The 13900-nt window shown below is 41.2% G+C and overlaps 1 protein-coding gene across 6 annotated transcripts in view; it reads left to right on the forward strand.

Moving 5' to 3' along the window:
• The window catches only part of MTUS1 (microtubule associated scaffold protein 1), a 193743-nt gene that overhangs the window by 58157 nt on the left and 121686 nt on the right, over nt 1-13900 (forward strand). For all 6 annotated transcript variants that reach the window (XM_075931164.1, XM_075931169.1, XM_075931167.1 and 3 more), the window contains exons 2-3: nt 251-2580; nt 5524-5719. In XM_075931164.1, coding sequence (XP_075787279.1) covers nt 451-2580; nt 5524-5719 — 2326 coding nt within the window. In that variant the 5' untranslated portion in view covers nt 251-450. The remainder of the gene's footprint in view (nt 1-250; nt 2581-5523; nt 5720-13900) is intronic.

The following is a 13900-nucleotide window of genomic DNA, read 5'->3' on the forward strand; positions in this document are numbered from 1 at the left end:
GGTCCATCAATAGCTATTAGCCAGGATGGGTAGGAATGGTGTCCCTAGCCTCTGTCAGAGTCTAGGAATGGGTGATGATTCCCTGTTCTGTTCATTCCCTCCGGGGCATCTGGCATTGGCCACTGTTGGCAGACAGGACACTAGGCTAGATGGACCTTTGGTTGGATTTAGTGTGGCCATTCTTATGTACTTACGTATGTCTGGTATAAAATTCTGCTTCATCTAACTCTCATGTCATCTTTAATTTTAGACTACATAAGGAGTTCAAGTTGGAAAGCATTTGTGGATATATTTGAAGAGTACAAAAGCAAGAACTGCATCTTGAACGTCCCATAACAAAACTGATTTGTTCTGGGGTTAAGCTTTGCATTCTCCAGCACTCGGAAGAACCTGCATTTTCTAAAATTTTAAATCGAAAATAAGATGACAATTTTAAAATTATAACTTAAAATGGATGTTGAAAAAACAGAGAATAAGGCAAAGAAAGACTTACAGTGTCACTTATTTGTCAATGATGAAAATGGAAATAAGTTTACATGCAACAAAACTACACAATCCTCAATTAATACTACCATCAATATAAATGGAAATTCAGCTAGTCAATACAGTGAAATTTCTGAGCGTGAAGATAATGTGGGTTTTAAGGATATAGATGATATCACAAGTATTTCTTCAGACCAAGAATGTATTGGAGCACTTGATCTACAAAAGACGGCTGGTGAATTTATCTCTAGGAGGGCTTCATTGAACAATACAGATGCTACATGTACGTCTTCTGCAACTGAGCAGACCTGTATATATGCCTGGAACCATAATGTAAAAGAACCAACCAGCCTCCGAAGAGAGGATTTTACCCTAAAAGGATTGCAGAATCCAAGTACTGAGCAGCCAGTGCCTTCTCGACAGTTTGACTATAACTGTAAAATGCACGTTACCCCTGTGGAACAGAGCAAAAACTCTAAAATAGAAATGGAGACCGGTTGTGCTTATGTGCCGTTAAATAACATTAGTGTCAGTGAGCCTGTTGATTTGGTAAAACTGGGGGGAACACTGGGAAGTGACAATAATCACACGTTTCTCCCTCTGACATTGATTTCTTCTGATGAAATGCATATGAGAAAAAACTTTGATACAAGCAATGCTGAAAAACCACCTAATACATCTGTGCAGGAAACTTCAGGGGGACTAAATGCATTGAGTAATTGTTCAAATATGGTGGTACTACCTCTTGCTTCTCCAGCTGTTGGAGAACAATGTTTAAAAGGCACCAATTGTGTTGAAGCACCACAAAACAGAAAGTTCCAAGAAATGGAAATGCAGTCCTTAAAATTTGTTGATGAATGGCTAGATCCTAATTGTAAGAATATAGTATCACCAGAGCATTTTAATCTGGATAAAGATTCAAAACCGTATATGCATAGCACACCTGAAAGTGCCGAAATGGACACCTCTCCAACCAGAATGGTGATTAACTGGTCTATAAATGATTTAGGTGCTTTGCCAATACAGAGTTTTAGTGTAAGTAAAGACCAAGAACAGGTAGTAAACAAAGTGAGTCAACATGTGACCAAAGAACAAAATGTCTCTGCTAAAAAGAATGCTTTCCAAGATGCACACAGCCACTTGGCAGTGTCTAAATCAACACAAAGTAATCCACACCTAGAAGGGGCTGCTACACCTGAGCTGAAATGTGAGGCAACTTTTCTGATCTTCAGTCCCAGAGCTGGTGAAGCCATTCCTGATCCATACACTTCTACACTTCTGACGGGATCAGAAGAACAAACATTTTCTGTTTCAGCTTTGGCAGAAGGTAGAGATGGACCTTCTAAATTGGGAAAGAATGATGCATTGATGAGAGGACACAATAGAAAGACTTCACTTAAAACTAGCTCTGAACTAATTGCAGCAAAGCCAAAAAATCAATCTCCTATTATTACTACAATAACCAAAGTTAGAAAAGCTGAGATTGTTAGCTTTCCAAAACCCAACTTTAAAAATGTGAAGCCAAAAGTTATATCCAGAGCTGTGTTGCAATCAAAAGATAATGCTTCATTAAAGGTTTCTCCAAGATCCCCCCAACTGTCTACTGCTTCTTCATCTTCACCAGTTTCTTCCCCAAGGCAATTGCCCTCTTCAGTCAAAGCACTGAGGAAAAAAAGTGATTTAGACCGAGATATTAAAGCAGAAATACCAGTGACAAAGTTTCATAAGCAACCTCTTAATAAACAGCTCTTTCCTAGCCAAGTTGTACATGCTACAACTCATTCTAAGAACGCTTCTCACAAAATTCCAAAAACGCTTCCAGTAAAGCAGACTCTAGAAGTCAGTGACAAAGCAAGTGCCTCCAATTCTACATCCTCCTCGGTTTCTGCAGCAGTTGTAACATGTGTACTGAACTCAAAAGGAAAATTGAATGACAAAATGGAAAGCGTAAAATCTTTGACACGGCCATGTGTCGCAAGCACCTACTCGAGCGGAGCTGAAAATGAGCAAAATTACAGTTTGGGAACACTTTTGGCTGTGGAAGAGCTAAAAAAAGATCAAGCAAATGAAACATTTGAAGTTGGCTCTGTTCCCTTGGTAAGTTTTATGCATCTACTTGTTCAGTTAATTGACTTGCATGTGTTAAGTCTGGAAACCTACACTGCACAGCTGTGAATGGAAACAGACTTTTAAAAAAATGTGAATCTGAATACAGCCTTGGCTACAGTGTTAATTCTGCTTCCATAATACTGGGGGAAGAAGGGAAAATTTTGAAAGGAATCCAGCTATCTCAGTTGTTGGCTGACTACTTAAAACAATCATGTATGTTCATCCTTTCAGCCTCAGTCCCATTCTATTGCATATAAAAATACTCCAAATAGAACTAGCAGGTGTGGTTTTTCAAAAAGGTATATGAGAATCTCTAAGTCTACAGTGGAACTTGTATGGAACCTTGTAAAATAGGTATTTATTTCTATGTACTTCATTAAGATGGGCACATTAACTTCAAGTGCCTTTACATTGTTAACACTACTAACATTTTTAATGGAAAAAATAATTTCAAGTTAAGTTTCTCACACCAGAAATTAAATAACATCCTATATCATAATCAAGTAACCTAAATTATGGTATTTTATGGGAGTTATATGACCCACACTTAAGTTGGGTGCTTGGTTTTTAAAAGTTCAGGATTCTCTTCAGTAGCCAAAAGCAGGTTTGTAACACCAGGCAGAAGAAAAAAAAAATTTGGACAAATTAGATTATTTAGAAGTAAAAGAGAGTCACTAGTTACACACTACCTCAGCTAAACACATACATTTTAGACTTCTGTCATGACTTCATTATCTCACTGTGATAGTGGGTGTGTGTCTGACTTTATACTGTTTGCCAGGACAATCTTACTGAATAGGTCAGGGGACTTCTATTCCAAGTGACTGACTAGTAGCCAAGAATTCTGGTCTAGGGTGAAGTCCTGGCATGGAAGTCAATGACAAAATTCTTGTTTACTTCAATAATTCCAGGATTTCACCTCCTGTGTCTTTAGGTTCTTATACTGTATGTTACAGTTAAATTCCTTTGGTCTTTGTTGCCTTAAGCAAGTCAGTTAAATGGAGACAGTTTCTCACATGAAATTTGCTGACAGTTAATTACATTTGACACGTGGATGAATTCAAGTCCTCTCATGAATAAGAATTCTAGCTCTTTGACTACATCGAAATGGTGATTTCTCATGGCTTCTGAGGGGGGTACTCTGTAAAGATTAAGATTGGAAAATCCTTGAACTGAACTCCCTCTGATTAGATGGACTAATTGGATCACAGGCAGTCCCCGACTTACGCGGATCCGACTTATGTCGAATCCTCACTTACGAACGGGGCTTTCTCGCCCCGGAGGTCGAGATAGTGGATTGCTACCTGCGAGCTCCGGGGCGAGAGAGCCCCGTTCGTAAGCTGCTCCGGTGCCCCTGGTCTGCTGGGGACCGTCCCCAGCAGACCACAGGCACCGGGACTGAAGCCACAGCCGCGGGGGGGGGGGGGTCCCGCGCCTCTGAGACTTTGCCAGAGCAAAGCCTCAGAGGCGCGGCACCCCGCTGCCGCTGCGGCTCTGCTCCCCGTGTCCCTGGTCTGCTGGGGGAGGGGGAGCCGCGGCTAGTGTGCCCCCCCCCCCAGCAGACCAGGCTTTTGTTTTGGACCCTGGAGCAGAGCAGCTGGGGTGCTGCGGATTGGTCCTGCAGCGCCCGCTCTGGGCACTACTGGACCAACCCGGCAGCACCCCAGCTGCTCTGCCCCAGGTCCTGATTCAGCTGCTGCTGGTCAGTTTCAGCAGTGGCTGAATCAGGACGCCTGGGGCAGAGCAGCTGGGGTGCTGCTGGGTTGGGCCAGTAGCGCTGAGGAGCGGTGCTACTGGAGCAACCCAGCAGCACCCCTGCCCCAGGTGTCCCCAAGTCAGCCGCTGCTGAAACTGACCAGCGCTGACTACAGGAAGCCCGAGGCAGAGTTGCTCTGCCCCAGGCTTCCTGGAATCAGCGCTGATCAGTTTCAGCAGCAGCTGACTTGGGGAAGCTTGGGGTTCTTAAGTTGAATCTGTATGTAAGTCAGAACTGGCGGTCAGTTTCAGCAGCGGCTATCTTGTACGTAAGCCGGGGACTGCCTGTATTGCACTGGAGTTCCACTTAATCAAGTTCTCATGGGGGAAGTCATCTTCTCTGCAGTAAAAGTTTCGGGAAATTAGTCTGACTTGCGGTTTACGTCAAAGTGGGCTTGGTTCCCCTCTTAATATGATCAAATCATTGTGTCCTAAAGTCCACAAAATGCACAAGAACATAACTGCTTTATATATTGGGGCCTATTCCTGTACATTATACACACACACACACACACACACACACACACACACACACACACACACTTCTGTGCTTGTGCATATTAAAAATGAGAGAGTTCTGTGGAGAAACTAATGCAGTGCCAAATGTGGTATTTGGCTTGAGCCAATGTTTCCTCTTTTTAACATGCCCTGCAACCATTTGTAAATGTTTGTTATGTATAGTCTCCTCTGGGTGTGAAAATAATTATTTACATAAATTGGTATACAACCATTTAGTATCCTTTATTATTGAGAGCCTTAAATGATTAAAGTAGAAATCTGTGTTTATTTCAGTTTTTTAGTTCACATAACTACCAGTTTACCACAAGCTTATTTTGAAATATATTACTTGATTCTTACCTGTGCCCTTAAATTAACCCAAAGTTGCAACACATTTTTTTGCACAGACTTTAAGATGAATATCTATGACCAGTTTGGAATTCTTGATTTCGCCTTGTATCCCAACATATTCTGTGAAGTCTAAAAATGAAATAAACATGTTCACATAACTCTGAATTGCAGAGAGTAATGTAATCTCTGTTTCTTTCTTTCTGGACCAAATGATAACAAACACCTATTTGAACTCATTTGTCATTGTAGCTAGTTGTCTATCTGGTAGTTGATGCTAAACACCCTCCCAACTAGGCTAGCAATGAAACAACTTGTTATGTTTTACAGATTTCATCCGCTAAAACCAGGGGAGTACAAGGCAAAAATATACACAAGGAGGGTCCTATCGCTCTAAGAAGTATAGCTGCTCCTAAGGTGAAAGTGGTGCCTTCTGTATTTCGCCTTAGGCGAGGAAGTGAAAATAAAAACGTCTGCACAACCAAAAAGTCATCTCCTCAAAAAGCTGTTCTGCCATCGAGTTCTGGTAAGAGAATATTTATTAAGGTAATCAGCGCCTTAAAAACAAGGCATTAAACTTGAATGTACCATTATTCCAATAGGTTAGTTTTATAACATTGGTAATGAAGAGATGTGATGGATCTGAATCCAGGGTGTTGTAATCCACACAATGGCTAAAGCAATAACATTTGAAGTATCTGAACATGCATCATGACTTTGCATGTTCCTTTTTTATTTAGTTTAATCTGATTTCCTCCCAGGGGAATATCATAAAAATGCTACTTGTGCAGATAATAGTCCATTGAAGCTGAGAGAATGGCTTAGTTTCCATGGGCTACAGAAAAAATGTGGAAGGACAGTCACTTTAAATCAGGTCAACAACAATGTAGACCTGAACAGGTAGTCTAGCAGAGTGTCTAATTCTAACTAAATTCTTCCCTGACTTCTGTACTCTAAGTAGGAGGCAGAGGTTTTATGATAGCCCACAGCAAGGGGCTGTGATTGAGTCTGTTGTACAGTATTTTAATTTTTCCCTTGAATGCATGACATTTTAATAAAAGGAATTTATTGCAAAGAGTTATAGGTTCTTCAGTCCCTAACTAGGGTTTTAGAAGAATGAAGAACTGGATTACAAAGTACTAGATTACAAAGTACATCTCCAGTTAGGTCTCACCAGCTTCCAGCACCACTGGTGCTTAAAAGCTCTTCTTTTTTTATGACACTTTCAAGGTTACACTAGATTGGTATCCCAACTATATATCTGATTTAGCCAAGTTCCAATTAAATGTTTTTGAAACTTCTCTAGTAATGAACGCACAAAAAAGGATGTAGCAGTATTTTGAGCAAGTCTGCCAACGGAATTGCAAGCCCCCTGGCCAAAGTCGGCGAGGCCAGGGGAGAGGCTGAGCTAGGCACTGAACAGAAGGGGTAGGGCTGGGGCTAGCCTCTCCCAGCCACCCCTTCAGCACTGCTTGGCCTGCACCATTCAGGACTCCAGCAGCGATTAAGAGGAAAACAATATGATTTGAGTGTTCGCTAAGTTAAAATAAAACTGAAATAATTTGACAGGTGTGAAAAACAGAACTTGGGGTACCACTCAGCAAGTCTTCATGTGCATCTCAAGGGATTTCATAAAAGCCCCATTGCTTAGACTGAACAAAACTAGAATATGCAATTCTCTCCTTGCAAGGAAAAAGACTGGGTGACTTGACAGAATGAGGGATTTGTGCTTGAGCTATTGCCATTCAGTCTCAGACTGAATCTTCACGGCTTCCATTCCATTAATCTCTCAGTTGACCAGTCAGACTTGTTGGTTGTATTGTAAACTGAGCTAGTTGTCTACAAGTCCAGAAGGTTCTAGTAAATGATCTTGCTTGTTGTGATAATATAAAAGCTAGTTGGAACATAAATGACTAAACTGGTAATACACTATAATTTGAAAAGCATACACCCAACTCTTCATCTGGAAAAACTTGCTTTGCGTTTTGCCTAACTTACCCACCCAATTTATGATTTAAAAACACAAAATGCTCCCCTTATGTGTGGTGAGGCATGATTAAAATCATCCTTTACAGCTCCTCTCAGGAAAAGCTGTCCAAGTGAATAGAGCTTACTTCTGAATTTCCATTACTAGTATTATGGTACATTGTTTCCTAAGGAAAACAGTAAGCTTTTTATCAGCTGCAGCATAGTCTAATGATAATTTTTCTATTGTAATATGAAATCTAGCATCTATTCAGAGGTTTCCTATAAAATAGTGAATATTTTTAAAAGTGCTGTATTAGAAATGTATTTCAAGAGAGCTTCTGGTGACAATTAAAATATTGACACAGTTGTTCGTTCATAAATGAGAGACTTCTTTAATTGATCTTTAACATTATCCATGAATGAGTAATTTAGAAAAGTTTCAGTAGTTGAAACTAGAACAGAAACCAGGCTGTTACAGTACAAGGCAGTCTTAGATCACTGAATGTATGCCATTTATTGTACAAAGAATGGCTTGTCTAATTGAAACGAGTTTCCATTGTCCTTGTGCACTGCTGGTAAAGCAGAATGGAAACCAATCTCTACTACAAAGTTTAAATATACGTCCCCTTTTAACCACACAGGCCAATCTTCTTTCAAAGAATCATACAGTGAAGAGCTGGAATGACTGGAGCCAAGAAAACCATGTGCAGTGAACAATGTTTAATTTACCTCTTGTGTTGAGTCTCTGAATAGAACTTTTCTACAGTGTGTTTTTTTTTTTTTTTTTTTTTTTAAGAGGTAGCTCTGCCTCATTTGGAACTATGCAGGGTTTTACTAAGCATTAAAAAAGCTAACACACTTCCCAGGTACTCGGTTATAAAGTATGTTTTCATGGAGCCTAGCTGAGAGGGTCCATATATCTGCATCCTTCACAAACACTTGCATATGCTCTCCTGCTAGAATCTGACGTGGACAATCCAAAAACAGAAAGATCAATGCCAGATGATGCATGCACATCCTGTAACTTTTTTTTTTTTTTTGGAGGTGGAGTCTCCTCCTTTAAAGATCCATCTTCATCCCATACACAGTGGTGCTGTTGTATGGATGGGTTTGTGGAAGAAATTTCATGAAGTGTTTTCTGTGGAGACCTGTTATACTCTATTGAATTCCCGTAAACACCAACATACCTTACCATGGAACTTTGGTTGCTCCTGAGGAATGGTATGGAACTTGCCAGTCACTCCAAGGCTAGGTTTTCTGATACAGTTATTACTGGGTTTCCACATCAAGGGCATTAACTCTTGAGGTCCAACTAGGGGTTTCATGTGTAGGGGGGGTTCATACCTCTTTGACTGGGATATATCCTTTAAGAACCTATTTGAGATGTTGCTTAGTGAGTAAAAGCATTACTCAAATTTGCCCTCTTTTTTTTTTTTTTTTTTTGGTGCCCTATATGTGCTTCCCTTATGAGTGGCATTCCTGGAAGCAGTCACCTCATTCTTTGTGATGGAGGAACTTACACCCCCTTTTCACAGTTTTCAGCACTTGTTAGAGTTTTCAATTAGCATGGCTTCCTCTTCCATATATAATCAAGATACTTCTTTCCCTAAATTCTGCCCTAAAGTAAGGCACAAAGTTTTAATCAATGTTTTCTACCTGTGTATGAAAAATTTAGATGCCAGTTTTTGTCCTTTGCGTTCCCTTGCAAGGGACTTGGAGCCTTTCTGTCAGTTCTTCAAAGATGTATTTCTGGACAATTTACAAGTGTCGTGATTTTGCTAGTCCAGCCAAATCTGTTCCCTTCGAGTAATCCCTTTTTAGGTAACCCTCCATAGTAATACTTTGCTGGGTAGCTCTCTGGAGCTCTGTGTTCACACAAATTTCTGGCCTTGCATCTCTCTGAATAAGCCAGTGCATCATTTGGACACAGAGTTGTCCAGGAAATCAGACTTGAGAAACATTTTGATAGTTCAGCCTAATATCAGTATAATGTTCAGCCTAATATCAATATAATGTAAGTGGAGGAAGAAACTTCACTGGTTATGTATTACAGAAGGTGTTGTCTTTGGTTTGAATACATAGTGTGAAGTCCTTTGGTTTCTTGGAGCCTGTCAGAGTGTTCTCTGCTTTCATGTGTTAATGGATAACTTATAACTACTATTGTTATTCAGTCATGTAAAATTTCAGATGGCATGTCCAGTTAGAATATTTAGTTTGCTGTTATCAGGGGGAACACTATTCATTAACTTTTACTTGTAAAATTGCTTTGTTGTTTCTTGTATGTGTCAAATTCTTAAAGCTAAAGCAGGTCACTCAGTAAAACTCTGCTTGATAGGAGTTCTAATTTACCAAATTATTTTCTTTTTGCTAAGGACTCTTGAGATCTGATATTTAATGCAGTCCCTAGGTTAAACCTGATTGATAACGTTATTCCTTCATTCTAAATACTGTTGTTAGAAATATACCCAGATGTCCAGCTTCCAAAGGGGGAAGTCCTTCAATCTATGCAGTTTCATTTTTTGGGGGGGATTGACAAACTGCACCATAGTTACTAAATCTACTCTGGGTTTTTTCCTTCAGACCATGATTTTGGTTTTAATGCATTGCACTGGAAACAGGCTGCATGTTTGTAACACAGTTTGTAGAAACTGGCTTCAACAGTACAAATATCAGTAGTATTTGAAATGTCTACACCCATGAAATAACTTTTTCTCTCGGAGTGAGGTGTGTACCAATTCCTGCAGGGCAATTTCTTGGTACTAGATCATAACTTGTGAAGACTTGTTGGAATATTTTCATACCGTTCCTTAACTGTACTCATTAGCACTGAATTTTGTTGAATATTTTCTTTGAGCAGAACAAACTGGTAACCCTTTTTGTCTCTTCCTGAACTAATAAGGGGAGAAACTGCAACAGTGTATGCTTTTTCCTCATGCTGGTCAGTGGCCACGTGTTCTGATAAAACAGATTTTACAACTTCACATATTTTACCGATACACAATATAACATGCTACCTGCAGGCTCCAATCCCATAGATAAAGAAAATGTTCCTAAAAACTAGCAATGTGAATAGCTGGCTATCTTTGAGAATTTGGATGGGTTTTCTGGCTTCAAGAAAAAAAATCTTTATAAAGTCTTGATAATGCAAAGAAGCCCTGGCAATTAGATTTGCTTTGGAGTAGAATCTCCTGATAGGCCAATTATCTTTTCCCCTCCTCCTATATGGGAGGGGAAGCTTGGAAAGAGGGTGGTGTGCGTGCAGAGGCACAAAAGACCTTAAGACAGACGTTCTTGTGGGTTTGGAGAACAATAGGAAAAAGCACAACTGAATCTGGTCACTTAAAGGGATGCTCCTGCTTTCCATTGGTCTCTCTACAGTTCTTATCATTTAAAAGCCCACATGTTATAATAGTGTTACGATGATGTGCTTAAAAGAAGCACCCGGGATCTTTTTCAGGGGGATAAGGCAACACTCCACATTTATTGAACATACATACATCAATCAAAACTTTGTCTTATGCATATGATACATTACACTCATGCACTTTCTCCACACAAGTGCACTCCATCTTGTTGTTACCAATAGTTGCTCCCCCTAACTACACTGGCCAGGTGAGTTGGATGGGGGAGGAGTGGAGTCGAGCTTCTGCAGATCCGGATCGATGCTCTGATGTTGACAAAATGAAAACCCGGGATCCCTCTGCAAGATGACGCCTATTTATGCCTCTCATGCAGCCCGTTAGTCATCATTTACATATGCAGTGAAATATTTGTGACACCTTTTTTTTAGTGCTGCTTCAAAGAGGTTCCTTCAGGCACTTGCTGCTTGACTCCCAACGCCTATATGTCCAATCTTATTTTCAATGAGCTCACTTGACAAGTCTTGTCTTTGGATCTGGCTCCCAGCCCCTCTGCATCCTTGCAACTGCTGCTGGAGGTGATCACCTTTCAAGGCTTCTCCATTTACACCTCATTCATTTCAGTAGGACAATCCATGAAAGTGGAGAGATCTATTCTACTCCTAGAAAGACATTTTTCTTTACCTTAACTGTTCCTGAGATCGATGACATAAAGGGCTTGATACAAAGTTTCTATGGAAAAGACTGGATACTAAGTTACTCTTAATACAAGGGATTCTATAAGAACGCTTAAAATAAAGATATATCTAAAAGGACAAGATATCTATATCTATATTTATATATCTCTTTATATCTATATCTATATAAAAGGACTTACAAAGTTTCTCTTAATGCAAAGTTATATGAGAATGATACATGGTTATATGGAAATGTTCAGAGATTTATCCACCAGGGGAGGCTGCTTTTTTTGTCTGTTCTTGGTAAGTTAGTATGAGCTTAAATTTATCATATGACATTTGCAGGAAAAAGTTGTCTTGTAAATAAGTCACATCTGTGCATCAGTGGGCTGATTGCTGGCTGTACGTGTTGTCACCACATGAGTTTATTCAAATCGCAAAACTGTGCAACTTGCCCAGCTGCATAGCAAAAACCTGAAAATCACCAGGCTGTAGTGTAGAACTGCTGATATTCAGAAGCCTTCTTGACCCCGCACCAAAGATTGTGCAGGATTATGGTGTGGAGTCCAAAGCTTAAACTGGGTGAGATGATGGTGACAGAAGCAGGAATCTGATGTGAAATTGGAATATGAAGGTCCTGGAATATGAAATTGGAATATGAAGCAAACCTGCCTGTTGACAGAAGTGGAGTAGGCAGGTTTGCTACAGTAACACATGTTGCCACATGGTGGAACTGGAGACAACCTTCTGGACGTTGACACAAATCTGGCTGCTACCAGTCCTCCTTGCGGGACTTGGTGCCCCTGTGCACATGCAGTATTCATGTCTCCAGCAGATTGCTTTGCTTCCCTGCAGAAAAATGTAGCTTTCCTTTGTATTCCTATCAAAGTCAAGAGAGGTCAAGCATCTTTTCGCAGCAGTGTTGTGGGTGCCTTGGCAAAGAGATGAATAACCTGGGGAAGGCAAGAACAGTACTGGGGCCACCTCAGCCTGTGGCTCCTACATTGTGCCAGGCTCAGTTGCTAGTCCCAGCTTGGCTGGGGGGTTGGAAAAGAGGGGATTTTCATTATCCACTGGGTGGAATGGCTGGAGCTAGGTCAGACTTATCCCTCGGATCTCCTCAGGCTTGCGGAAGCTCTGTACCCACAACTGCTTCCTGCTCCTATTGCGCTTCAGCTCTGGGGTGAGGAGACACTGCATGGGGAGCTGCTCCACTGCCCAACCTCTGTGCTTTGGATTCCCTCAGATCTTTCTGCCTAGCCCCACACTCCACCCACCTGCAGAGTCCTGTTATCCCTGCACTCAGAACCCCTTCCAACATGCCCGTGCACCCAGATATCCTCCACTACAACCATCCTATCCCCACTGAGCTACCCGCACCCAGATTGCCCCACATGAAACTTCTCCCCATAGGGATCAGATGCATCCTAACGACAGAGTCTGTGCCCTGGGCAGGAGCTGCAGTGTAATTTCCTGCCTCCATTCAGCCCCCCCATGGCCATGCTGGAGTCACCATATTTATCTGATAAATACAATTTTCTGAAATTTAAAATATTGTGTTTTTTGTTTTTTTTTGGGAGAATTCTCTTAGGAGTATACTTCTGGCCTTGCAACAGACTGCAGGGAAAAGACTAACACAGCTGAGAGAGGAATCCTGTGTAGGACTATTTCAGTTCAGTCCCACATAAGCAAATCATAGGTTTATTGACAATAGGGAGATAAAAGGTTAGCCAATTTACTGGTTCCAGTTAACTGGTAGAGGCTGGAACAGCTTCTCGCCCATCCCAGGCAGGGGGCTGCTTTAGCCCTTCAGGGCCTGTCAGAGCAGCCCGTCTGTGGCAGGCCCAGCCAGCCCCCTGCTGCAGGTGACATGCTGGCTGATTCTGCTCCCAGGGAGAGAGCTGCAGTACCTGCAGCGAAGCTGCCTTCCCAAAAGTGGGACTGGCAGGAGCACTGGCCCCTCTCCCAGGGAAGCTTCGCTAAGGGCTCTGCAATATAAAACTTTATAGTGAAGAGCCCACAGCATGTGTAACCACTGTGATCTTTAGCAGTTACACAGTTACTTTTTAAGTGCATTATTACATCCCTCGTTGGCAGAATTTTTCTGTTTCCGTGTGGACCCAGTACAGCTGTATCTATGGGGTGGCTCCAAGCGTGATGTCTTTTTTTTGTTTTAAAAAAAAAAAAGGCTTTGGAAGATTCTGGGCAGAGAGTAACTGTCACTTGTGAATGAATTGATGCTGTGCAGTATAGAAGGAAATAGTAAAATATTCTGAAATCAAGGGAGGAGCTGTAAGTGAACAATAAGGGAGTAGCAGAGAAAAATAATCCTCTTCTCGTGCTCTTTCTTGTGTCCATTCTGGAAGAGGAGCTAATGGACAGGGAATAGTGAAACTGTTTGCTTTCTTGCTTAACAAACATTGCCACGTAACACTCGTGACAGTGCACTGGTTGTATTTTGAAAACAGTAATCTTGTAGGAGAATGGGGATTGTATTTACAAGCTGCTGCTTACAGCTCCACAATACTTTGGCATGAGCTGCTACTGAATCTTAAATCTGTGTCCAGGAGGAATGCTTTCATAATGACTGGAACTAGTCTACTGAAAACCACCTTGCATATGGAATGAGGTTTTGGCCCCAAGTCCTAATACCCCTCAGTTGGTGTCTTTTAACCATTCCAAACTATTGTACTGCTTTCAGGA

Source organism: Pelodiscus sinensis, chromosome 5, assembly GCF_049634645.1.
Source record: "Pelodiscus sinensis isolate JC-2024 chromosome 5, ASM4963464v1, whole genome shotgun sequence".
Lineage (NCBI taxonomy): Eukaryota > Metazoa > Chordata > Testudines > Trionychidae > Pelodiscus > Pelodiscus sinensis.